This window comes from Dipodomys merriami, unplaced genomic scaffold (genome assembly GCF_024711535.1).
Source record: "Dipodomys merriami isolate MVZ:Mamm:240054 unplaced genomic scaffold, mDipMer1.0.p SCAF_5, whole genome shotgun sequence".
Taxonomy (NCBI): Eukaryota; Metazoa; Chordata; class Mammalia; order Rodentia; family Heteromyidae; genus Dipodomys; species Dipodomys merriami.
In genome coordinates, this window is record NW_027206068.1 from 7,650,001 (window position 1) to 7,677,849 (window position 27,849).

The window sequence follows — 27,849 nt, forward strand, 5'->3', positions numbered from 1 at the left end:
ATTACCTTGCTCATGTAACTGTAACCCCTCTGTACAGCATTTTTTTTTCATTTTATTTTATTTTATTTTTTTGTGAACATACTGTACAGAGGGGTTACAATTACATGGACAGGATAATGCGTGCATTTCTTATCAAGCATTGCAGCCTCCTCCTTTGTTTACCCTTCACATCCCTTCCCAGCCTTCCTCCCACCCCCCCACCCAATCCTCCCCCCCATACCCCCCTTCCCGCACCAACGTTGTAAAGCTCATTTTCGACATGACAACTTGTCTGTACAGTATTTTTACAACTAAAAGGTATTTTAAAAAAGAAAGGAAAAGAAAATGAGAGTTCTCAGGGATCCCTAGCCTTTGAACCACAGACCTGTAGAGAGCCTTGGAGATGTTGTGAAGGGTCCATTCCCTCACTAGTATTTATAGGAAGCTTTTAGTCTATTGGGAACATGTGTGAATTGAGAACATGTGTGCATTTTGGAACCTAGTGGGGCTGTGAATAAAACAGTATCAGGGAGTGAGGTTAGTGGAGGAAACAGATCATATCGGCCTTTGTGCCTCAGATAAAGCTCTGTGCTTTTACTGGAAGGTGGATGGGCAGCTCTATGTTTTAGCACCATCGCTCATTCGACAATAGGCTGGATGTGTTTAAGGATTGCAAAGGGGGCCCAGTGTGGTAATCTAGGCAGGAGATGATGTTGTAGTGACCTAGACCAAGAGGGGCAGACTAAGTATGAGGGAAGACTGAATTCTGGGCACATTTTGATGAAATGCATATTGTTGGCAAGCTTGGCTGGTAGACTTTTGTAGCATGCAAAAGAAAAGAATCATAAACATAGCAACAAGAATTTTGGCCTGAGCAACTCAGAAGAGCTAAGATATATTACAAGGGAGACTGTGGGAAAGCTTGGGATTGAGAGCTGAATTTTAAGCATATGATATTTAATGTTAGTTATACAAGTCGAGGTGGCAAGAAGGCAACTTTTGATGGAAAAAAATGCAAAAAATACTAATGTTTTTGAAAAAATGTTTAAAAAGTACTATTGAGCCAATAGTAGCACTTTTCCAACAAAGTCTAAAAGTAGACGTGACCATACTTGTTGGGGTGGGAAAGAACCTTATTCTGAAAAGATTGGAAATAGAGGTTAAGTTCAAATGAAAATTTTAGTGGCCAATACATGTTATTGCCCTTTTCTTCTCCATTCCTTTAATGTGTGCTGGTTTCAAATTTTCTACATTTGAAATCTTAAGTTTATAGAGTTGAAAATTTTCCATTCATTTATTAAAGTTATAGTGTAGAATGGAGCTGTCTGGTAATAAAAGCTCAACCAATGGCAGGATTTTCTTGAGTGGTCCACATTGTCATTTTGGAAGGAAATTAGAATGTTCAGATACTACATGGTGTTTTTTGTTGTTTCTTTGTTATTTTTGTGCTGGTCCTGGGGCTTGAATTCTGGGCCTGGTCACTGACCCTAAGAATTTTTGCTAAAAGCTAGTATTCCACTATTTGAGCCACAGCTCCACTTCTAGCTTTTTGGTGAATGATTGGATATAACAGTCTCAGACTTTTCTGCCCAGTCTGACTTTCAATTGTGATCCTCAGATCTCAGCCTTGTGAATAGCTGGGATTACAGGCATGAGCCACAGGCTTACATAGTCAGGCTTACATGGTTTTTGTTTGCTTGTTTTCCCAGTTAGCCTTTGACTTGCATTTCATTAGGTGCTTTTTGGAATAAACAGAATAAACGTGCATGAGCTGTTACTGGGGTTTGAACTCAAGGCCTGATGCTTTTGCTTAGCTTTTACTTCGAAAGACCAGCTCTCTACCATTTGAGCCACACCTCATCTTCTGGCTTTTTGCTGGTTGATTGGAGATAAGAGTCTATCAGATTTGTCTACCTTAGCTGTTTTGAACTGAGAATCTTAGCCTCCTGAGTTACAGGCATGAGCCACCAGCACCAGATGATTTTGATGAGCTTGTGCATTATGCAAGCATAATGTGAGCCTCATTTCAGTACCTGTCCTTGTCAGTCCTATGCAGGGAAATACGTGCCAGCCATTGCACACTATATTCACACCAGAAACTCTGAGAAGAAACTCAAGATCAACCTGAAAGGAATTGCTCTTGGCGATGCATATTCTGATCCTGAGTCGGTAGGTATCTTAACTTTCTTTCCTGTTTGCCCCTTGAAAGAATTAAATTACTGTTAATGAGATGACTCGTATCTCTTACCTGAGAGGCCTGACTTATAAAGGGCAATAACAATTTGACTTTATGACTTAAAATATTTAATTTTTACCAAATATTTCATCCTGTTGGCTTACTATGTTAGCGTTTGTTGGCTGTCAGGAAAAGTATACATTTTGTTATGCCCTGTTGCACATATGTTCATTATGTTGTGTGACCTGTGTGTTTGTGTTGTATTTGAGTGTTTGTGTAAGAGGTGGGGAGTATATGTATAATTGTCCTCTTGACTCATTTCAGTACAACACTGACAGTTTCTAAATATTGCATTGTGAAGCCAGTGGGTTTTCTGACCCTCTTTCTCTCTTTCCTTCTCTCTCTGGCATCTGTGTCTCTTTTTGTCTCAGATTATAGGGGGCTATGCAGAGTTCCTGTACCAAATTGGCTTGCTGGATGAAAAGCAGAAACAGTACTTCCAGCAGCAGTGCAATGAGTGCATAAAATACATCAAGGAGAAGAAGTGGCAAAAGGCCTTTGAAGTGAGTCCTGGGGCCCCGTGTTGCCCTTGAGCAATTAAAACCATCTGAAGTAGAGGCGGGGCCCATTGAAGCACCATGGTGCTCAGGCATTTCTGTGTGGGAGAGGGGATATCTCTTCTGCTGTCTAAGATCAGGGGCAAGATGAGTGGGTGCCTAATGAAGAAAACCACTGGCTGTGTTTCTTTGAATTTACTTTGGCTTTATTTTAAACCCAAGATCATTTTGGAGTGTTTATCTGATTGTGTCTTTCATTAACTGTCCTGATTTCTTTAAATTCGGTGTAAGATCTGAAGGCATAGTCTATCATATGGAAATCAGATGAAAGGCAACCTGGGAAGTAGATGCATAAGCTTCCACAGATGCTCTAAAACCACACAGCAGAGTTATATCCACAAACAGGGCTTTGGCTGCAGAAGGGCCAGAGTGGGCAACATATGTCACATGTTCCTCTGGGTCAGGAACAAAGACTAGAAAGAGTAATAACTTGAAACTTTTACAGAGAACCATTGGTATTTGTCAGTATCATTACAATGCTCCCTCAAAAGAAAACTTGAGGACCTGATAATATAGTTAATAATCTTGTTTTTTAAACTTTCTTCTTTCTTTTTTTCTTATTTAAAATGTAAGAGTGTATTAAATGCTATGATATAGGAAGTAGCATGTTTCTGGTTGTGCTTTCTTTTTTAATTTTTAATTTTCTAAGCAAAGGCCATGTGCAAGCAATCTTCCTTTGGGGCTTTTGGTTGTATTTGCTATATTTATTTACAGTAAAGTCATCCTGTTGAAACACTGGTAAATGGAGCATTGGCTGGATCTGGAGGACCTCTGGCTGTGACTGAACTTGTACATACATATAGCATGTATGTGAGCAGCTAAAGTCATTACAGTCATTAAGGCAGGGGCTTGTTGGTAATGGCCTTTTGCACCCTGCAGATAAGGCAGTTCAGATCAAAACAGGGGCATATACATTTGAGGATGTAGGGGGTAACTTAATGGTGTCCTTCATTTTGCACAGAAGTTGCCAGGATACTGCCTGAAATCCCCCATAGCAGTGACCACCCTTCTAAGGATTTCAATAGCAGGAAGCTGTACAAGTAAATTGAGAGAGGGAAGTCTCAGCCACCCAGCAGGAGGCTAACAGGCTCTTCTTTCTGTGTCAGGAAAGCAGATGTGGCTGCAGAGTGTGATTCGGAATTTCTTGGCAATTCTATGAAGGAAGAGCCATAGACAATCATGCTTTAACTAGCAGTGATTGTATTTTCAAGATGGGTTTTAGGTTGTCTGTGAGGATAGTCAGGAAAGGGGAAGTAAGAAATCATGAAAATTTAGAATTAATAGAAAATTCTATATGGTGTGGTACAAATTTGAAAATGAGACATTGTGTGTGTGTGTGTGTGTGTGTGTGTGTGTGTGTGTGTTTAAAGAAGCAAATGACTACTAAATGTCAAAAAATTAGAAAGACATGAAGATATGAAGAAAGCAGAGAGATATGCTATCACAGCCTAGGTACCAACAGGATTTGTGAAGTTGTGGAAAAGCCCAGGTATTTTGTGCTTTGTAGATAATGAAGCTATGATTTGGGTTAAATGGAGTCTTTCTCAGACCATATATATTCAGATAAGAACACAGGATATCTTTTTCCCCATTGACCCAGTATCTTGAATAATAGATTAAGGAAATGTAAAAGCTTTCATTTTCACAAGGAGAACAGACAAAACAATACTTACTATAGAGAATACTGACTATAGGGAAACCCCAAGAAATCATGAAATCCAAGAAGATGCAAATGTCAAAATCTCAAGCCTAATGGATTCATCCATTTGATTCTCTGGTCCTTTAAAATGATGTCGTTGGGGCTGGGAATAGACAGTGTAGAGTGATTGCCTAGCATGCATGAAGCCATGGGTTTGATTCCTCAGTACCACAGAAACAGGAAATGCCAGAAATGGTGCTGTGGCTCAAGTGGTAGAGTGCTAGCTTTGAGCAAAAGAAGCCTAGGGACACTGCTTAGGCCCTAAGTTCAAGTCCCAGGACAGGCAAACAAACAAACAAACAAATAAACAACCAAACAAACAAATAAATAAAATGATGGGATTGACAAAAGAGCCAGGGTAATTCCCTAGCTCAGAGATAGAGGGTCTCATCACCCCTTCCTGTCCCACCCACCAGAGCTGATAATGATTACTGGAGAAATGCAAAGGACCCATACATAGATTGTGGTAGGCAAAGGGTAGAACCCTCTCCCCCATTCCTATGTAGTGTTTCTCCAACAGCAATTTTTCAGGTATTCTGTAAAAGTCCTGATCCTGGACATTATAGAGATCAGCAAAATGGCTGATCTCTTTTTTCTGTCTCCTCTTCCTTCTAGTGATGGTATTCTGGATCACAGAAAGTTCTTTGTAAAATGAGTTTTAATGAGAAGCTGGATTTCTGTGATGGTGACTGAACTATCCGCCTTATTTGTTTGACCACAAATGACTTCAAAAGCAAATCCATTCTTAGAGGCTGATTTTTCATTCTTATAGACCTCACAGTCTGTGCCCACGCTGAGTAGATAGATTAGAAAAGACAACTTTTCGGGGTTGACAGCAATCCTGAGGGCTTAGGGCTTGGCAAACAGATGTCACCATTGAATGACACTGCCCTCTGACAGGGTATGCACAGCTTGACTAACAGAGGTCTGTCTGGTTCCCTTCCTTCTTACCACTCAGTCAAGATTCATGTTGAACAGAATCTGCACAAACAGATGCAGGGTCACAACGTGACCAGAATGCATTGAGGACCAGGAAATAGGGAAGTCTAACTGTTGACAAGGTAGCACCTGTGCGGTGAGGATCCAGATGAAGAGTCGGGGCCTGGCCTTGCATCCCGCCTCTGCCAGTTTATGTGAGGTGTCCTTGGCGAGTGACTTCTGTATGTTTTAATTTCCTCACTTAAAATTTGGATACCAAGAACATCTTGCAAGAACCTAAACTCATACTTAAGAGATGAATTTTAAATTATGCTGCATTGACTTTTTAAAATCTTTTTTTGTTATAAGAACCCTTTGCAACTTAATATCATCAGCTGTGGCTGATCCCATCCTCTTCTTTGATTTATCCAATTCTGGCTTCTTTTGGATGATGTGTCCCCTCAGATCCTCCTAGATGGGGGCTGTGCGCTCTCTTTCTGTAACTCCTGACTTATAGACTCATGTCTTTTTGCTGCTTCAGGTCATAGATGGTGACTTCTGCTATAGCACTGGCCTCAGATGGAGCCTCGCCACTTCTTAGGATGATGATCTAACACCTCTGGCTCACTGTTTACCTTCTCTTACTGCTGTAGTTCCAGTCTCCTGTCATTCCTCTCACAATTCCTCATGATAGCAGTATCTGATTGGATGGTTGTTTACATAATTGATCCTTTAGTTTGTTTGACTCCTTTTTTAAAAAAAAAAGTGATCTTGCTTTACACCTTATCCTAGTTTCTCATTCCCATTACAAAAAAAATCCCTATCAACCAGTCCACAAGCTCAATTTTCAACATATTTCTCCAATATCACCTCCTGTCCCTCACATGTGCTATTATAAACTCCGGCATCCTGAACCCCTTTCCACTGTCTCCTTACCCATAGATAATACTACCTCTTTATGGGATCACACTCTTTGGTCTTCACTTCTTCATTTGAATCCACAATGATGCGTCTCCAGTCCCTAAAGTCCCTTAGCCTTTCCATTAACTCTTTTGGCTAAGCCACAACCCTGGCTAAACCACTCCTCTTCCACTACAGGACAGTCCCTGTGTAGCTGCACAGAGATAAAGGAGAGCACCCAGCCGTGCTGACCACTCCTGGCCTTCTGATGACCAAGATTTTTATGTCTTCAGTCCGTAAATATCTCCCAGTAGCTCTAAGGACTTCCATCTATGCCTGCATCCTCTGATTTCTCTCTCTCTTCATAGCCTGTAACCCATGCTAAGAAACCCTTCCCATGGTCTCACTGACACAGTCAAAGCAGCTGTTTCTTCTACCTGGAATGTTTTCCTCACTCATCTGAATAATTTCCCTGCCTCCTTTCCTCCCTCCCTCCTTCCTTCCTTCCTTCCTTCCTTCCTTCCTTCCTTCCTTCCTTCCTTCCTTCCTTCCTTCCTTCCAACTGTCATCTTCTCAGTGAGACTCTCTGTCATTATTGTCACAGTTACACATATTACTGACATTTTCTACTAGTTTTCTTCCCTCTTTATAATTCTCTAACATACTACATGGTTGTCATTCTAATTTATAGAGTAATACTTGCTTATTATCTCCCCTAGGATATAAGCTCCATGAGGGAGGACTTTAGTATGTCTTTTAGGTTTATCTAATTCCTGGCACAAAGAAGCTGTGCAGGAAATGCTGACTTTATGAAATGATAAAGATGTAAAAATTATTGATTAAATGAAGTAACAAACTCCTGTGCATGCTTATCACTCCAATGATATTCTTCTTTCTCTTCCTCTCTGTTGATCTAGATACTGGATAAACTGCTAGATGGAGACTTGACAAGTGACCCATCTTTCTTTCAGAATGCTACAGGATGTGCTACTTACTATAACCTTTTACAGTGCACGGTAAGGACAAATTTTAGTAACCATAAGCACATTTGCTTCAAATTTCTGACAAAACTAAATATCTTCTTATCTGGAATATATTATAGCTGACTACTAGATAAGTATTTCTAAGCTTATTGCATGATTTAGGCTTCTAATTCATGGGATTAGTTTCCCACCAACATTGTATATGTTATAATCCGCCCATTGAGAATGTATAATGTCCCCAATGAGTCAAAAGTTTCTCTGTGTGTATGTGTGTGTGTGTGTGTGTGTGTGTGTGTGTGTGTGTGTGTGTGTGTGTGTGTGTGTGTGTGTGTGTGTGTGTGTGTGCACCTTCTAGTACTGGAACTTGAGCTCAGGGCCACACTTAGCTTGTCTTTTGCTCAAGACTGGTGCTTACTCCTTGAGCCAAATATCCACTTTCAGCTTTTTTCTGGTTATTTGGAAAGAAGAGACTCACAGCCTTCTCGCCTGGACTGCCTTTGAAATGCAATGCTTAGCTCAGCCTCCATAGTAGCTAGGTTTACAGGTGTGAGCTACCAGCACCTGGCAAAAATTTCTTATTAATGCAGTTTGTTTTTTCCCCACCTAGAGTTCATTCCATGGAGGAGACTTTGTGAAGGCTGCCGGCTACAGCTATATTTTATGTGTATTAGATCTCAGCTTCAGGCCTGTGTATGAGTGTCTTGAAAATGGCACATTCTTCATTCTGCCCTTCAGATGGCCTGGATAATCAAACCTGCCAAAGCCTTTATGAAAATATTTGCTTTGTTTCACTTTTAACTTAAGATGTTTAGAGCTTTTAGTGCAGCCCTCACTTCAAGCTCTCTGGAATATTAAAGTATTCAAGTAGCTTCTTTTATAAAAGTAGGTCAAAGTTGGCCTCCTTTATGTAGAATTAATCAAATAAGAGAGAAGGATCCAAAGCGGGATTTGGATTCATGTAGTCTTTGTCTAGAGCATATTAACCATGCAGTCAGCATTATTTATGAACTATTTGTAAATAGAATGCAATGCAAATTCAAGTGGAATTTCCTAGCCCTGTGGGAAAAAAACATATGGTAGGAAAGAGAAATGAAATTTGTGATTGAAATATTTTTTTCTCTACAAAACAATATATTCACAGCAAATATTGCTGGTGAAGCCCAAAACTGTGAAACAGTTATTTTGCCTTTTTCTCACTTGAAATTTCCTTAAAGCCATTTACTTGTTTTTCTTTTAGTATAGTGTTTATTACAAAATTTATTTGCAGTGTCATTGGGTTTTGTGTATGTGTGTGTATGTGTGTATATATGTGCATGTGTGTGTTATTTTTTTGTTTGTTTGTTTTTGCCAGTCCTATGGCTTGAACTCGGGGCCTGGATACTGTCCTTAAGCTTTTGAGCTCAAGGCTAGCTGTAATCACTTGAGCCACAGGTTCACTTCTGGCTCTTTAGTGCTTAATTAGATGTAAGAGTCTCCTGGACTTTCCTGGCTGGATGGGTTTGAACCAAAATCCTTAGATCTCAGCCTCCTAAGAAGCTAGGATTACAGGCATGAGCCACCAGATTCCAGCCGAGTGTTACCCTTCCTTAAAAAATAAACATAGATAACTTTTGTTTGTGTCATTCGTGAAATATCATTTGTGTTGTTTGTTTTTTCTACTTATCTATTTTTAATTATTTTTAAGTAAGCAGTTTATAAATACAATGTATTTTGAGGAACGTCACACCTTTCAGTATTCTCACCCATCCCTTCCCTTGCTCTTCTTAATTTTGTAGGGATATACACTGAATTCTTGACTGCATTCTTCCCTCTTCTCTTCCCCATTCATCTACTCCTTTCCTCTTGATCCCACCCCTACCCTTTTCAAATACTTCCTTCCTGGTGTTTATTTTGTTGAACTTGGATTTTGCCTAAGGAATTAAGACTATTTGAGTTCTCCCTTGAATCTACTATTTTTAAGATATTTGCATATACTTGTATATCCCTTAATGTATTTACTTACAAGTTATTTGTTTGTGTATTTGACATAATCCCCCTTTATCCTATGATCAGCTGATATTTTTGTGTGTTTTCAATGAACAAGAGGACAAGGAAAATAAATTCTCATCTTTTAATCGGCCACACTGCCCCCCTGCCTCTTAGAATGCACTTGACCTTCTATTCCCAAAGCTACCAACAAAGAATGACTAATTTGCATAATCTTCACCTTAGTTCTTCCCCCACATTTGCCTCCAATGTTAACCATAGTTACAGTTCACAAAATATTAGGTCCTGAAAAAAAATACAACCTATACAAATTGGTTCTTGACTCTAAATAGATTGAATTATCCAGCTTCATTTTAGTAAGAAGCTGTCACTTAAGCTATTTCAAAACTACATCTTTAAAATTTCAAGTTTTCGGGCTGGGAAGGTGGCTCAGTGGTAGAGCGCTTGCCTTGCATGCATGAGGCCCTGGGGTCCATTCCTTAGCACCACATAAGCAGAAAAAAAAAAGCTGGAAGTGGCACTGTGGTTCAAGCAGTAGAGCACTCGCCTTGAGCTGAAGAGCTGAGGGGCAGTGCCCAGGCCCAGAGTTCAGGCCCCACGACCAGACTCCCCAAAAACCAAACAAACAAAATTTCAAGTTTTCTCTCCTATGTGGTAGTTAATTCTAAACTATAAACACATATGGAGTCATATGCATACATACTCAAACATATTAACTAATGTATGATCTACACAGGAGAAGGATTCCAACATAAATGCTTCGAACAATAGTTAAACAGAACATTTGTTGTTGGGGGATGAAGTCAAGGGGAGGGAGAAGATGAATGGAGAAGGGAAGTGTAGGTGAATGCAGTCATAACACTCAATGAATGTACATATGTGGAAATTGAACTAGGTAAACTGAGGGAATAGGTGAGGTTGGAGAGATGGGAAAGAACACTGAGATGGGTGACACTGATCAGGATGCATCGTACTCAAACTGACAGGTTGAATGGAAACTCCTTTGTACAACCACTTAAAGATAATTTACAAATACATTAAAAATGATATTTTAGCAGTTATGCTGTAGCTTGCTTATTGGGTTATATGTTATGAGAGAATCACACATTTTCCCTACATGCTATTCTGACACTAAATTACATTTTCAACTATCTTTCCAGGAACCTGAGGACCATGAGTACTTTGGGAAATTTCTGTCTCTCCCACAAGTGAGAAGAGCCATCCACGTGGGAAACAAGACCTTCAGTGATGGCGCTACAGTGGAAAGCTACCTGAGGGAAGATACAATGAAATCAGTTAAACCTTGGCTCACTGAAATCATGAATAATTATAAGGTACGTAATCCACTTCAATTGCTGCTACATAAGACATCTTGGAACAACCTAGGGTAAAAATGACTTCCTTTTATATGTAATTTCTCTCCTGTCTCTTAAAAGGAATCTTTTATTACATTTATAAACACAAGAACAGGCTTGGTTTTTGTTGTTGTTGTTTTGTTTTGTTTTATTTTGGGCTTTTTCTTTGTGCCAGTAAGTAGGGTTTGAACTCAGGGTCTGGGCACTATCATTTAACCTTTTCACTCAAAGCTGTCATAGCTCTACTTCCAGCTTTTTGGTGGTTAGTTAGAGATAAGAGTCCTACGGATTTTTCTGCGCAGGCTAGCTTTGAACCACAGTCCTCAGCTCTACACTTCTTGAGTAGCTAGGATTACAAGTATAAGCCACTAGTACCTGTTTTTATTGACTATTTTAAATTAAACGTTTTATGGCTTTTCTTTAAATCATTTCCCCCTAATCATTCCTTAAAATTTCTGTTGTACATTCTAGCTCTCATCATTTCTTGAGAAAAAGACTAGCAGAGCAGACAAAACCCCTGTGTTCTCTATTGTTTGCTTTATAATAGGAATTACAGTAAGATCAGGGAAAATGAAATCAACTGGCTATTCCCAAAATGTATTTGGCCTAATAATTATGCATATCCACTTTGCTCAGTGATGGACACGTCAGTGTTTGCTGTAAGACAAACACTTGGCTGCACTGTGAGGCTGAAATAATGAATGAAAAAGGTCTCTGCTCTGACCATGTCATGTCAATATTGTGTCATCTGCTTGAGATGATTTGCCTGAAGTTACACACAGCAATGAAATCATAAGAAGTAGCCCTGCAGGTCCAGACAAAGGAGCCTAGAACTCATGCTCTACCTCTCAGGGAGGGAGGCTACCCAGACCAAGTGACCTGTAGAAAAAAATCATCCTATGTACCTTCTTTATTTGTCCTATACTCCTACTCTCTCGTGTCCCCTCTGATCTTCCAGCCTCTTAACATTCATCCTAGGGTGAATATTGGTCTGTGGGTCAAGACTGAGGGATCATTTCACTAAGAACAAAGGATTTTGCCAGCTTACTCCATGTATCAGGAAGCGGCAAGGGTAATAGGACGAATAAAAAAAGAAGAGAGCTAATAGTTCCTCAAGTACATTTTTCTGAGTTAGACAAAATCATTCTTTCCCCAGAATACTTCTTATCTATCAGAAATTGTCCTGAATATGCTGCTTTTTTTAGAACAAGACTCCTTATTACATTTTTCAGCCTGAGAAATATACATTTCTTTAATGCTTATGTTAAGAAGAGTGACCTTTGGGATCTTTGACCAACTGTACCTTTACTGGGTTGCATTTCAAGATAGTTCAGCACTGGTCTGCCCACTTTTCTGGTCCTATCCTTAGTATATACAGAATCTGACATGTAACTATTTTTTTTAATAATCTAAAGTCAGAAACGTCCTAACTAGATCAGGCCAACATTTCAGTCATCTTGTATTTGGTTCTGCTGGGAAATATAGTGCTTGCCTGCTGTAAGCACTTTCAGAAACATAGCTGCCATGTCCTGTATAAGCTGTCTCTGCCCTTTGTTATATTCATCACAAAGTACTACCATCATGAACTCTCATCTGATACCCATCCTGGCACCCTCTTGGAGCAGATGTCCAGGCTCAATGAATGACTAAAGGGAAAATTAGTGCTATGACAAAAATATATCTAAAAAATGGGTCCATAATTTGGTAGTATTTATCATCTACCCAGTTAAAAAGAGATTACCACTTGTGTTTTCAGGCATCAATAGTCTGCTATAGTATAACATTAAAGAATGCAGAGTATGGGCTGGGAAGGTGGCTCAGTGGTAGAGTGCTTGCCTTGCATGCACAAGGCCTTGGGTTTGATTCCTCAGCACCACATAAGCACATAAGCAGAAAAAGCCAGAAGTGTGGCTGTGGCACTAGCCTTCAGCTGAAGAGCTGAGAGACAGCATCCAGGCCCAGAGTTCAGGCCCCACAACTGACCAAAAAAAAAATGCAAAGTAGCTTTTTAAGACAATAGTTTTAATTTTTAATTTAACTTCTATTAGCTTTCTCTTTTTAAATTTTATTTTATTGCAAAGATACTGTACAGAGGGGTTACAGTTACATAAGGCAATGACTACATTTCTGGTCAAACATTGTTACCCACTCCTTTGTTTTTCCCCCACATTCCTTCCTCATTCCTCCCCCACAAGATGTAAAGTTCATTTCAACATAGTGTCTTATGAGTATCATTGCTGCATTGGGTCATCCTCTGTCCTTGTTTCAGCATTTTATTATTCCCCTCCCCAAATCAAAGTAGTTTTTTGAGTGGAGGAAGTAATTGTACATTTGTGCATTGTTTGCACAGTGTTTGTACCCTTGGGAGATATATTTCCTGGTTGTACAAATTTCATCAGAATATAATTCCTTTCTTAATCAAGTGAGAACAGAGTGGGACAGACAACTTACATAATTGCATAAACCATTCCAATATCCTGATGTGAAATCATTACCATGGACTCTTTGCTGGATTAATGAAAGAAGATATATTGAATAGAATTAATTTTCAATTTTGATATTTAAACATGTAGCCCTGTTGCTCATGTAACCCAAACCTGCTGTCTTGGTCTGTCAAGGCTGCTATAACAGATTGGGTGATTTATAAAGGCAAGACTATGTAAACAAATCAGTAACAAACACTTACTGCTCACAGTTCTGGGGACAGGGAAACCAAGATCAGACAACAGCAGATGTATATTCTGGTGGGGACTTGTTCTCTGCTTCATATATCCTTCTTGCTATGTTTGCATATGGCAAAAAGAACTGAGACTTTTTTTAAATAAGGGTGAGTCTTAACCTTTTTAATACTATCACAATGGGCATTAGATGTAAGCATATGGATTTTGGGGTGGACACAAATTTCCGTACTATCGATATGTGTGCATTATCCAATGATACCTATCAACATGGATTCCAATGAAATTGTCATGCTTTCTATATGTTTCAACTCTGATTTGTTTCCAGAAAGAGAACAACAGCTTAATGTGAGAAGCCATGTTTGTGAATGCTAACCAAAAAGCATTTGCTGCTAAACCAGAGTGCATATTCCTTGATATAGCTGTCAGAGCCCTTTGGGTAGCTATTTTTGTTGGTGTCTCTGTTATTGATGATGATCCTCCAGTGTATATAATGGAATAAGAACAACATAGGTTGCCTTAAGATATCAGTACCCTTACAGCTATTTATATAAGACTCTAATTTATCATAGAAAGTAGCCTACCTGTTTCTATTTATAAAAACAGAAGTCTTTTTTCCAGCCTTAGATTCATTGCCTCCACTGTGGAGCATCTCTGATAGCACAAGTGCCTTTGCTAGGGTCTGGAATTGTGTCCATGTAGTTTCTGCATAAACAACTACATGAAAACATAATCAAGCTCTTGTAATGGCCCACAGGGAATGCATAGTCAAAGTCATTTTCTTTTTAGTGATTTCAGATGTTTGGAATATCGCCTTGGTAATTTCCAAAACAACTAGCATGAGAAGAAAATCTGTTGGGCTATTTGACTTGTTCATGATTGAACCAGGTCAAATTATTATCAAGACTTTTAGGAGCCATCTAGAAAAGGAGGATGGTAGTCTCACATTTGGACTCTGAGTTCTGATTCCACCACTCACTCACTGTGGCCCTTTGGAGAGGATATTTAGACTTCTGTGCTCCTTTTTCCTGTTGTTTAAAATGGGAGGAAAAAATAGCACTTTGTTGTCAATGATTTCAAGGTTCAAATGAAATTACATAAGTCTGATTAAAATACAATATATGTATGTGTGCATTAACCACAGTGAAAATCCCTTGTACAATTCACATACATTGAAGTAGTATGTGTATGACATTATGTGCTGTATAAGTGAATGATAGCTTCTGTTGTGGTACCAGTGGAAGGGGAAGGAAGATGAAAAGAGACAGTGAAGGAGAGGGAATACAGTTGAAATACTTTATATACATGTTTCAAAATGGAGCAATGAAACTTGTTAAAACTGTTTTCAGAAGAAGATGAGAAACAGTGATAGAGGGGAGTGAAATTTGACCAGGCTACATTGTATGCATGTTTGGAAATATGTACCACCCCTTGTACAACTAATATATGCTAATATATGAATTCCAATCAGGGTACATTGTATGCATGTATGGAAATATCACAATGGAACTCCTTTGTACAACTAATATATGCTAATAAAAATATTTTAAAACGTAGTGCCTGATGGCTAGAGAGTTTCTAAGTTAAACCTATTACCAAGAATGTGCCACAAGATTCAGCAAAATTCTCTCAGAGCCTGTTACATATAAAGTTACACAAGAAACCCTGCATAACATAAAAATAAAAAGCCTTGACAGACTTCCATTTCCTATCTGTTTATAAAGAACGTAGAAGGCACCGTTCTGTGCTAACAGTAAAAAGCTGAACAAACAAGTCTTAAATTTGTGAGAAAAAAATGAGGCCTAGAGCAAGCCGCTGACACCACCTTCCCCCCATGTCTGCCCCTCCCCCACCCCTCCGGAGAGACAGAGAGAGGAGTGTACAGAGACAAGACTCATAATGGAAACTGAGGAGGAGGAACCTCACAGACTCAATACGGAGATAGGAACACCAGAACTGCAACTAATGAGTTACCAGAGGCCCCATGTGGACCAGTCTGAGAGATGAATATTCAGAGGGACCCAGGCATGGGTGAAACACTTCACTTTTCATAGATTTTTCCCCTGCAAGAGCTGAAACTGATTCTCACAGTAAATATTGAAGAAAAAGCTTCCTGATGCTTTTGTCAAGGGGAGGGGAGAAGTAAACATTTTGAAATCTGCCAGAGCACTTCTGAACAGGGTCTGCTCTCAGGAGAAACTATTTTACCAGAGCCTAATCTGCAGGAGTTACAACCTGTGAAACTAACTTGGAGAGGGGCAATACAGATACCCCTCTACTTGCAGTAGGGTTATATCCCAATAACTTCAAGCTAGTTGAAGATAACATTACTTGAAAGTGCATGCAATATGATCTGTCAAACAGGAATTGTAACTTAGCCTCACCTACCTTAAGCGTACTTCTGTGTATAGTTGGGCATAATCATATTACAAAAGGCCTATGATTGAACACCGTATCCAAAGTCCCTGCCATGTTGTCCTCTGTTGAATGTCAGTTTACCCTCATAGCTGTGTGGCTGACTGGGAGCTACAGATCACTGTCACTGCCCAGAATTGCAAGAGAGCCTTACAATATATATGGCTAATCTGGGAAAAGGTCCAAATCTAAGAAATGAATATAACTTCTGTTGAATGTATATCAATGTCAGACCACCGGAAAGTTGAAGATAATAAGTCAAACTCTCATATGCCAAGAATCATATTTACCCTACTCCAGCCCCATCTAGCTATCTTGTTCGACCCAGGTGTGTTGAGTCAACTGAGAAGCATTGCTGAAAGTTCCATTCAAGACACAGGCTTTTAAAAGATTGAGACCCAACGATAGGAGTGTGGAACATGTCGCCTTACTTCACATCCACATTGCTAAAGTCCTGTTCACTGATGCTCTCTTAGCCATTACATGATGCGTACCTTTCAACACAAATTAAGAAGCATACCAAAAGATAAAAGACAGTTTAAAGGGACTGAACAAACATTAAAACCAGAAACAGATATGCTGAGAATGTTGAAATGAACACACAAGGATTTTTTTAAATTATGCTAAGAATTTTAATAGAGAAAGTTGACAAAATTCCAAAATAGGTGGATATTTAGACAAAGACATGGGAATTCCAAGAAAGAATTTTTAAAAAGCTTGCTTTTAGTATCATGCCTAAAAAAAAAACACTTAACCCAAAGAAACAAAGATTTAGTCCTAGTTTTTTTCAAGAGTCATATAGTTTTAAATCTTCCTCTTTCCCAATGATAACTAATAAACTACAGCTAGATGAAATACAGAAAAACTCTTAGAAGTGCAGTGTTGAGTAAACAAAGCTGTCTGAAAGGGACAAACAGAATCATGCATGAAAACAAGCAAAAATAAAGCATGTTAATTTGAGATATATACAAACACACAGGTTAAACTGTCTTTTTTCCAGAGCAAGGAAATTCTAAACCTAAACTCTTGAACTGTGGCTATCTCTGTTATCTCTGTGGAGAAAACATGAAGTTGGGACCTAGAAGAAGTACCTGGGGCAGATTCAGTGGTACTGATACCATACTGGTTCTTAAGACTGATGGTGCATTGGTGATTGTGTTTTTATTATGCTTCCCAAACTTGTAGATATATGCCACAATATATTCTTTGGCAAATAAGAGATAGAATAAAAATGTAAAGAAGGAAAGTTGTGATTAGTACTATATAAAATTTATTTGACTATATCGTAAGTAAATAGACTGCTTAGAATGACAATGTTTTGAAATCTCTCAATCTGCTCCAATTTATTGTGAGGTGTTGTGGTGGAGGCAAAAACTCCAATCCGTTCTTACAGAGACTCCCACTAATTTTCCCCACTGCTAGAAAATGATCACATGATCCAAATTAGCAGGTAACAGAAGTCATCTTTAGCACCTGGGGGTGCATGTCAATACTGGGCACTTGATCACCTCGCAAATCATTTTTTATCACATCTTCCAGAATTGTATTCTATTACAGCTCCCGGGTAGCAGTGTTGAAATGCATTCAGTGTCAGAACTTAAGCATTTCAGAACTTATAATCTCTGTTATTTCTTAATCTGTTGAAATTATATAGTATCTCATAGAAAATAAGCATTATAAAGGCAGCAGTCTTGCCTGTTTGGGTTTCCTTATATATCCAGGAACTGGTGCAGGCTCTGGTATGTAGTAGACACTCCATGACCTTTAGTATATAGAAAGCGAGTTGTCATGGGAACAAAGGAAGTGATAAAAGGCTTACCAGAGAACAAATGCCACTTAATGCATTTTCCTTCCTTTAAACTTCCCTTTTCCTATTATTGTAAATCTGTATTTCCACACAGCTGTTGTTGTCTGGCTGCCTTTGCATTAGAAGCACCTGAAGAAATTTAAAATGCCTACTCCTGGCCCATCTTCTAAAGGTGCTGATTTAGTTTCCTACTGTAGCAACTAGTACATAGTAGTCTATAATAAGTTTGAAAGAAAGGAAATAAAAATTGCCTAACAGGAAAAACACAAATGACCTGTGTACAATAAACTTGTATCTAGTTATAATAAGTACAAGTAATTTGCCACCATGGATTATGTTTCTGCTTATTGCATAATTGAAAACATCATCAAATACCAACACTCTCATATGTTGACCATAAGATGAATCTTGAATTTAAAAATAGTAGAATCTGGTGGAAGGTGGATAAGACATCTGTAGAATCTTGAAAATATGACATATACCATTCAAGAGCTATTGGTTTTGAAGTCTTGCCCCTTTGTAGAAGTCCCTTGGTCCTTAGTCTTTTGCAATAAAGTGTCTTTGTTCTGTTTTCTTTAAAGATTCTGAAAAAGTTTCAGCTTTTCTCTCTCTCTAGTAGTAATTCTGGTTCTGTTTCTAGGTTAAAATATGTACATTTATGTGTATATACGTATACATGTACGTGTGCAAAGGAGTTACTATACAACAAATCAGTTTATGAATAGAATGCAACTTCATCAATGTCACCCCTTTCGTCATTCCTTCCCATCCCTCCCAACCCTAGCTCTCCCCTCAATTTTCTTAATTTTGTAGGATATGCATTGAATTTTATGACTGTATTCACCCCCTCCCCAACTTCTGCTTTCCATTTACCTACCCCCTTCTATTTGACCACATCCCCCAAATTTTGAGTACCCATTTCCCCTAATCATTTTGTTGTACATTTTGTTATATATATATATATATATATATATATATATATATATATATATATATATATATATATATATATATATATAACATTTTCTTTTTCTATTGGTCTCTTGAGGAAATTCTTGGCTGTTTCTGTACCATGGCTATGGTGAATAGTGCTTTAATGAATGTGGTAGTGCAGATGGCTTTACTGAATCCTAATTTGTAATTTTCTGGGAAAATGCTCAAGAGTGATATTGCTGAGTAATGGGATAATTCTATTTAGTTTTTAGAGGAACCTTCATTCTGCTTTCCAGCCTGGTTGAACAAGTTTATTTTCTTCCCAACAGTGTATTAGGGTTCCTTTTACCCCTCTTCCCCACACCCATTTCAGCATCTGTTTTTGTTTTTATTCTTGATGATAGCTATTCTAACTGGGGTGAGATGGAATCTCAGTGTTGTTTTGATTTTCATTTCCTTATGGCCTGAGATGTTGAGGATTTCTTCATGTGTCTACTGGCCATTTTTCTTCTTCTTCTAAGAAGCCTTTATTTAGTTGGTTTGCCCATTTATTAATTGCATTGCTGATTCTTTGAGGGTTTGCTTTCTTAAATTCTCTTATATTCAAGATATCAGACCATTCTCTAATGCTTCTCTATCAAAGATCTTCTCCCATTCAGTAAGCTGTCTTTTTATCTTAACTACGTCCTTTGCCATAGAGAAACTTCTTAGTTTGAAGCAATCTCACTTGCCACTTCTTTCCTTGATTTGCTGAGCCCTTGGAACTTTATTCAGAAAGTTCCCATCTGTGAATTTTGTGCATATTATATGAAATCATTATTTCAATATTAGTTCTGTGCACAACGGTTCCTGAGATCCAAATCTATGCACTGTGCTTGGACTTGAGGCTTCTCCCTCTTACTGACTTCTCTGGAAGGCCAGTGAAGTTTTAGAAGTTTTATTTCCAAATGCCAATCTTACCAACACATGCTTGTGCTTTTAAAAGTTAAGTACCCTTGGGGAAAGGTTTAATATGCTGTGTTTAAAAAGTTCACCTAGTCAGGAAATTGTAAATATACAGTTACATTTCCCTATCATTTATCATTCTACAGATCATTAAGTTTCACCTGATTGCATCTTCACATGTAAGAATATTCATGTTTCTCAGTTCTACTACCAGACTGAAATCTCAGTGCTCAGGCCATTAGAATTTTATGTACCTATCTTAGGCTTTGTCTAGAAAGGGTAGTTTCCTAATTAATGAATATGATATAGAAGTCTTGAAGGTGAATATATCTAGTAAGTCTCACTTATTTTAGCCATCTTTCTAATTGCTTGTGGCAATTTCCCTAAGAAAATTTTCTGGTGGCAAAATGTCAGTGGAATCAGCGCCCAGGAGACTAGATTTGATTTCTAGCTTACCAAGAAAATTTTCACATTTCAATCAGGCTAATTCTCTAGGTGGATCAAATGTTCCTTCAAACCATAATGGAAAAACTCAGACTTTGTTGACCCTAAGCTTATGTGATCACTTTCTTCCAAGTCCTTTGAAGCCAGTGAAGGTAATACCAGTGTTGTTCCCTGAGAATTTCCCTCTCCCTTGGAGGAGGAAGTAGCTCCCAGCAAAGCATGACTAAGGAAAGTTGTCCTGGGGCATTTGTTTTTTTGTAATTATAGCCTACAATCAAGCAACTGACACAACCACAAACAAAAATAATGCACATTGGAGCATCAATTTATACTGTCAGAGAGTTTCATGTGAACTCATTTTACCTGTTTTGATTATAATCTAAATGCAAGAGTAGAAGTTACTTATTTTTAGGATGTTTTAACATATATTTACCTTTAAGCATTTCAATACATAAAGGGAACAGAATTTCCATAAATCATGAAACAATGATTTCATCTTTAGTCACCATGCTCTGGAGCCATCTTTCCCTGTCCACTATTTAAATGTATGTTGGATGACATGTTGAAAATGAAAGCCTCTGTGTGTGTGTGTGTGTGTGTGTGTGTGTGTGTGTGTGTGTGTGTGTGTTTTCTCTTCTTTCATTAAATTATTCTAGAATATATTCTAGCCCATGACTTGTTTCATTTTCACTTGCTCAATGTGTACTATCATAATTTTGCCAAAGCTTGATTTTGTTGTTTGGAGAATATCTCATGCTCAAAACATTGAAAAGTATGTTATGACAGATAGAAATAGGAAAAGTAGAATGTGATCTGGAGTCTCCCATGGATGGCAGGGTGAGTGTGGCTTGGAGGAAAAAATAATAAGTGACAGTACCATTTGTATGACAGATTCCAGGACACTAGCAATCAGTAATCTAAAAGATGAACATTTCTATTCGGTTGCAATGAATCCACCTGCTGTGAAGCACAGGCAGATGCGGCTGTTGACACTACTGTGAGGAGATAAATTAGGAAAGGTTGGAAGGCATATTCCTTTCTGGTATTCATGGTATTTGTTGTGATACTTATCACCACAGTCTAGAAGTGAGTCAGTCTTTATTCACTGTGTCATAATGCAACGGGAGAAAATACAAGATGATGACACAGATGCTCTAAGGGACTAGATTACTGTGGGCCAGTGCTCTCCAAAGCAGTCTGTGGCTACCACCATCTATTTGGCTATGGAAGAATACAGTAACAAAAATTTTATTTATATATAAAAAGAAAAGCCTTAGACTGGGCACAGTATGCTTATTTAATCTGCAGGTTAGATGGCCACAGATTAGGTGATAGGGTCAGAATGCAAAGCTAGTATTCTGCCTTTTGCTTTTATTTTCATTTTCTAATCATTGCCATCACCACCAACACCACTATCATCCTTTAATTTGCTTACCTTTCAATCTGACTCTTAGTGCTATGCCATTTCCATGATGGTTTTCTCTTCTATTGAGAACGAATGACTTCTTTCAGAGACAGTGGACTCCTGTCTGTTAGTCAAAACGAGGAAAGTGTAGTTGGGCACCTGTGACTCATACCTGTATTCCTAGCTACTCAGGAGGCTGAAATCTGAGGATCATTGCTTCAAGCCAGAGAGGCAGGAAAGTCTGTAAGACTCCTAGCTTCAATTAACCAGCAAAACAAAACAAAACACAAACAAAACCCAGCAACAACAAAAAACAGAAATGGAGCTGTGGCTCAAGTGGTGGAGGACTAGCCTTGAGCAAAAAAGTCTAAGGGACAATGCTCAAAACCTGAGTTTAGCTCTTGTTTTGGCATGCATGTGTGTGCAGTGCACACACACACACACACACACACACACACACACACACACACACACACACACACACACACACACACACACTTACACCAAGGAGTTACAGTGTAAGAAAAGCATAATCACAACCACCGTACATTTTCCTAGGGATTCTCATCATTAGATTTTTTTCCATATATTGTGGAAATCGTCAAACCACATCCCCATCATAGGTCACTCTGTACCATCTACTCTTTTATTATTATTATTGCTTCTAATTGTCGCTGGGGAGAAGTCAACACAGAGGCACGAGATTCCTGTGCAACACCTGACTAAATGAAATACAACCTTCAGCTAAGCTTTCAGAAAGAAGAGTTGCGGACAGGTGTCTCTAAACTTCCTGTCCCCCTGGGCTCTTGCCTCTCTGCCTATTCAGTGTTTCTTCCTGACAGTCCCCATATTTATTACAGTGATTTGTACCTCTTGGACCTGTTTGACATTTTCTAGACAGAATGAGGAAAGGGATGCTTTATTCTCCAAACAGGGGAGAGTTGTATTTGGGAAAGGAAGAAAACGAACCCAAACTCCCTCATTGCTAGCTAATGGGAAGGCTTTAGTGAATGCAGCCATTGAAAGCAAGGAGTAGAAGAGAATCTTGCACCTGACTGATACCACATTTTCCTATATAGATAAGAATATAAAAAGCACAGAATCAGTGAGATTTTTTTTCTCCTCTGTTTTTTTCTTTCTTTAACTTGGTAAGATAAAGTCATCTGTGCAACCAGTTGACTTTTATGCCTTCTTTTATGAGATCAACCTGGTTGGAAAGCTTTCTTTACCTTCACTATGTTCTTGGGTGAGAACCAGGTGATTGATAGCAACAGACCGGAATCAGACACTTTGGTAAGTGCTGACTTGTAAGAGAAAGACAAAGTAATCTGAAAGGCAAGTATTCTGTGAGCAAAGAGGACACCAGTAGACCAGTGAGAATACATGGTAGACTGGATCCTACTGAATCTTCACTCACAGAACACTTTGACTTCCTTTGCTTCTGTCCCTGTTCTTTTTTGAGCACCTTTGTTGATGGCTTAGCATGTTTTTTTACAACAAGGATCTCCTGCTCTCAGTTGGCATTTGGGGTCACTCTAGTTGGGGAGGGTCATCTTCCGTCTCCATATTGCATGATTGGCACCGTGCTTGTCATCTCCAATAAGCCTTAGCGAGTCCACTCAACTGCTTTGCCTGTTGTTATGTGTTTTTAAGTTAAGGGATGTTAATAAGTATAAAGGAGCAGGAATTGGCAGGAGGAGTTGGTGATGGGAGGGATTCCCCAAGCAACCATCAACTCTTCTGCAGTGGCAAATGTTGAATGAGTGCCTGCCGCTTCTCCACAGTGACATGATCCCAGTCGCTTTAATCTAGCTTTATGACCTGCAGACTGATGTACTACAAGTAGCTGCCCTCGCTTGTCACCTCTGCCATATGGCAATTGGGGAAAAAGGGACCAGTTCTTTCCAGGATAAACTAAACCCAAGGCTATCCAGCAGAAATTTAATACAAGCCAAATATCTAAGTTTACAATTTCTAAATATATATTAAAAATATAAAGGCAACAGGTAAAATCAATGTTTTAAGTATATATGTATACATGTGAACATATACGTATGTGTATATGTATGTATGTATATATGTGTGTGTGTGTGTTATATCAGTTTACCATTAATACTAGGAAATTGTAGAGATACTTTTGACTCTTTACTTTGTATTGTTTAAAACCCAGAAGGGTCAAGAAGTAGAGCTAAAGACCTCCTAGAATGGGCCTCCCAAACTTATATATAACTATAGGAATAATATTATTGGGCATCATTATTTAGTCATGCTAACTCTGCTGTTCCTGGTAGTTGAACTTTTCTTAAGATCTCTGACTTGGAGTGATGTCATTGGATTGGATCCTTTTCAAGTTGGCTTAGTTTCTTGTTTCCCTCTAAAAGCAACTAAGTTATTTAGCATGAAGTTGCACAACGCAGCAAATTTTTTTTGGCCAAAAGACATCATTTACACAAACATTGGACACTCAACTTTGTTACACCACTCTTATTTTTCTTTATTCATGTTAGTGAAAAATCAAGGAGGAGAAGGCAGACACCTGGGAGTATTTCTTCTCACTCTACTTCTCTCTCTTTTGTCTTTCTTTTTGCTTAGAGGGCAAAATATGACTTTCAAAGAACAACTTTGTCGTCAGAGTAACTACTGTTTCATTCAACAATTGCATTTCTTTTCTACCCTACTGTTTTTGAGGCAACTTTGAGAACTCAGGTTACCTGGGTATTTTATCGCTAAGTCTTTGCAAAATCACCAGGAAGAAGGAGGGTCAAAAGTGTGAGCCACAGTATAACCCCTGCTTTCTCTGTATTTGATGTCGGTATAATTTGTGGAGGGGAAGGGGAAAAACAAATCGTTTAAATAGGGATACAGGTGGACCCATTGCAACAATGAGAAGTACAAGTCGTTATGTTGAAAACGAACTTTACAACTTTGGTGGGTGGGGGGAGGATGGAAATGGATGGGAAGGGGAAACAAAGGAGGAGGCTACAATGCTTGATAAGAAATGTATTCATTATCTTGCCCAAGTAATTGTAACCCCTCTGTACAGTATTTTCACAATTAAAAAAAAAGTGTGAGCCAAAGCTAACTAGGGCCAAGACCTTGTGCAAAGAAAGATAGTAACTCTTCCTCTGCCTAGGAAGATTTCTTAAATGTTATACTCCTGAGCGGAATTAAAGTTTTTCTTTTACTGGTAGGCTTTTGGGAAACCCTTGGGAGTTCTCCTTTGTTGAGCTGCATATTAGTGAAATTAATTTTCTTCTATTCAGAGGAAAGGCACTGGTGAGTCATGCTAATTGCTTCAAGCAGGAAGAATTCTCAGCTATACTGGGGTTTGTAATAGAAGAATGATAAGTAAAGCAGCCAGAAGAGGAACTGTAGAAGGTTGCTTTGTACAAGTTTCATTGATTTAGCATCTGTAGGGAAAGTTTCTTTTTTTAAAAAAAAAAAAGGTTTTTTTGTTTTTTTTTTGATTGGCGAACAGGAGAACATTCAAAAGTAAGACAGATAGAGGCCAACTGAGAATGCCGTGGAGCCTGGAATAGCTTAGGCTGCTGTTCAATCATTTCCCCAAACAGGAAACCACAAAATGTTAGAGATTAAGGTCGCTAGATCATTGGGAAAAGAGCATAACTTTGTCTGCAAAGTATTATGATGTATTGTAAATGGGCCAAAATACAAGCATAAATCTTTCGTCTAAAAATGCAACGACAAAAATCCAGCCTTCTCACAAAAGTATTATTTGCTTTCCTGTTGTCAGGAGAGACCAAAGCCCCCATCCTGCAGCATTTTCTGTACTTTTCCTAATAAGTGGTGGAGTAATCATAGTGTAAAGAGAAAACTTTGTGATTTTTCTCTATGAGGAATATGTGCATAGGTTTGAGGGTTTCTTTTTTTAAAACAACAACAACAACAACAAAAATACAGGTTAAATTGGATCAGTAAGTGGAGCTTGTGTAATTTGTTTTTAATCCTATGCTTTTTGTACTAGTTACCATGAAAATATGCTAGAATATGTATCTATGTATGATTCTTTTCCCAAAACCCTTCTTCCAAGTTGTGGAAGCTGTAGTAAAGTCACACATTTCTTTTCTCACCTTCAGTTATCATATGACATCTGTAACTTGTTTGAGGCGAAAAATCTGTGTTAGCCTGGAGTCCTAGGTGAATCTGTAGGATGTTTTTGGCAGACATCTTTGGCAAACAACATTGGCAATTTTCTATCTGCCTTGCAAACATTGTTCTTCCAGAGGAGTGTGCCCTGTATAAAATTCATCACTAGATTCTGTTCATCTTATGTCTACATAAGAAAGAAGGTTACTTGCTGAGAGAGTTAAATCCATGCATAAAATTCTGCTTTTTGGCATCTCGATGCTGAAAAGTTTATGGTTTGAGTTGTTAAAGGACTAGTTCTATTTTCCAAAGGTTTAAGTGACACTGACTTTAATTGGCCTTTCTTCTAAGAAAAACTTCAAGAATGAAAGAGGACAGCTTGTCTTTCTCTTCTGGTTATTCACTACTTTGAAAAGTTGTGTTTTTTTTTTTAAATTCTGCAACATTCAGATAAAGGTTACCACTCATCATGTCTGTTCCTGTTGCTTCATCCCTAGGCTACCCATAAATATTTGTTGGATAAGTAGAAATTTCACATAAGCTGATTAAACAAGTGAATGAACTCTTGCATCCCTAAGTGAGCATGCACTCTGCTCCAACTCAGACAAAAGGCCTCTTCTCTTCCATTGCAGATGGAAGTGACCTTCACCTGCCTGCCCAGGCAGGCAGGAAATGTAATAAATGAACAGAGTTGGATTGAGACCTCTTGCTCTTTCTTTTTACCGACGACAGAGACAGGGGTTCAGAGAAATAATTTATTTTTCTGCTAAAACAACAATAGCATAGTGCTGATCACATGTGTATGGGACACTAGGGAAGAATGGAGCTGAGTCTGCAGGATGGCCTCAGCTCTCTCAGCCTACTATGGCTACACGAGAAGCAGACTTTCCAATATTTAAGTGTGGGCTCTCCTATTTTGGGATCCTACAACATAGTATCATAGAACAGGGGACTTCTCTTGAAGATAACAGAGTTTATTTCTTGTACTTCTTGGAGGTTGGGGTCAATTGGAAAACTGAGGTCAGAGTATAATGTTTACTTCTGATAAAGATCTTATTCTAATTTGCAAATTGCAAACTTCTGGGATTTTTCACATGGCAAAGGAAAGCTCCAAAGAGCTGTGGGGTCCCATTCAAAGGTTAGAGAGGTTGATGTTAGGGAAATGAACCCTAAGATATGTATTCAAATGTTTTTTTTTCTTTCATGTGATTGTTTCTAACACATTTATAAGATTATTTCTTTGTTGCTTTGTATGTCCCTCCCCCACGGTATAACCCCTGCTTTCACTGTATATAATGTTGGTATAATTTGTGGAGGGGAAGGGAAAAAACAAATGGTTCAAATAGGGATACAGGTGGACCCATTGCTACAATGAGATGTACAAGATGTTATGTAAAAATTTACAACTTTGGGGGGAGCAGGGGGGGTGGGGAGATGGGAGGGTAGGGATGGTAAGGGGAAACAAAGGAGGAGGAAACAATACTTGATAAAAATGTACTCATTACCTTGCTCATGTAATTGTAACCCCTCTGCATGGTATTTTCACAATAAAAAACTTATTAATAATTTAAAAAAGTAAAGACATTGTTCTCCAGGTTACAGGAAACTTTTACATTTCATATTTCACTTGACTCTCCCAACATTTTGGGGATGTAGATATTCCACCTAATATAGGATAAAACTAGGGCTCAAAATGAGTCGATGATAAATCCTTGCCTTGACCAAAAAAAAAATCATATGACACTTATGGACAGAAATATTAACTCTTATCAGTCATGGGTCTTAAACTCAGAGCCTGGGCTAACATTCTACCATTTGAGCCACAACACCACTTCCTGTTTTCTGGTGATTAATTGGAGATAAGTGTCTCGTGGGCTTTCTTGCCCTGGCTGGTTCTGAGCCACAATCTTCAGCTACTTAACCTCCTGAGTTATCTAGGATTATAAGAGTAAACCACCAGCACTCAGCCCACATGACTTTTGTAAGCTTCTCCTGTTTATTGTGTCAGATCAATTGCTCAGTGCACTTGGGTTAGATTCTAACTTCTGCAACCTAAGTCACAAATCTAATCCTCAAGCGCCATTTCACTTAAAAACGGATGAGCTATTGTATCTTGGTTCAAAGGTGATCATGATAATGACATTATCAAAACATGTTTTAGGGGTTGGATGTCAAAAATCATATGCAATGTCATCCTTCCAATTCATATGTATTCTTCTTTCACTCATTTTACAGAAGAAAGTTAATTCTAAATGAATTGAGTAACTTGTTCGAGACAATTCTGCTAGTTAGTGGCAGAGCTAGGATGCCAACCCAGCCAGAATCTGTGATGTTAATTATAAACCAATGTTCTTTATTCTAAAGATTTGTGTTTAAGTTTACTCCTTTATGTATAACTATGGAACAGACCACTTGTTCTTCTGGAGGTAGTGACCTTAAGGTTCTAGAGAGTTTAGTAGTTTTGTCTTAGGCAGACATGGGCTTGAATCTCTGCCAGATGTT

General features: G+C 38.5%; 1 protein-coding gene across 1 annotated transcript in view; it reads left to right on the forward strand.

Annotated features, from left to right (window-relative positions):
- The window catches only part of Cpvl (carboxypeptidase vitellogenic like), a 116,872-nt gene that overhangs the window by 51,537 nt on the left and 37,486 nt on the right, over window positions 1–27,849 (forward strand). Inside the window, exons 7-10 of the mRNA XM_069997229.1 lie at window positions 2,026–2,148; window positions 2,587–2,718; window positions 7,207–7,305; window positions 10,419–10,592. Coding sequence (XP_069853330.1) covers window positions 2,026–2,148; window positions 2,587–2,718; window positions 7,207–7,305; window positions 10,419–10,592 — 528 coding nt within the window. The remainder of the gene's footprint in view (window positions 1–2,025; window positions 2,149–2,586; window positions 2,719–7,206; window positions 7,306–10,418; window positions 10,593–27,849) is intronic.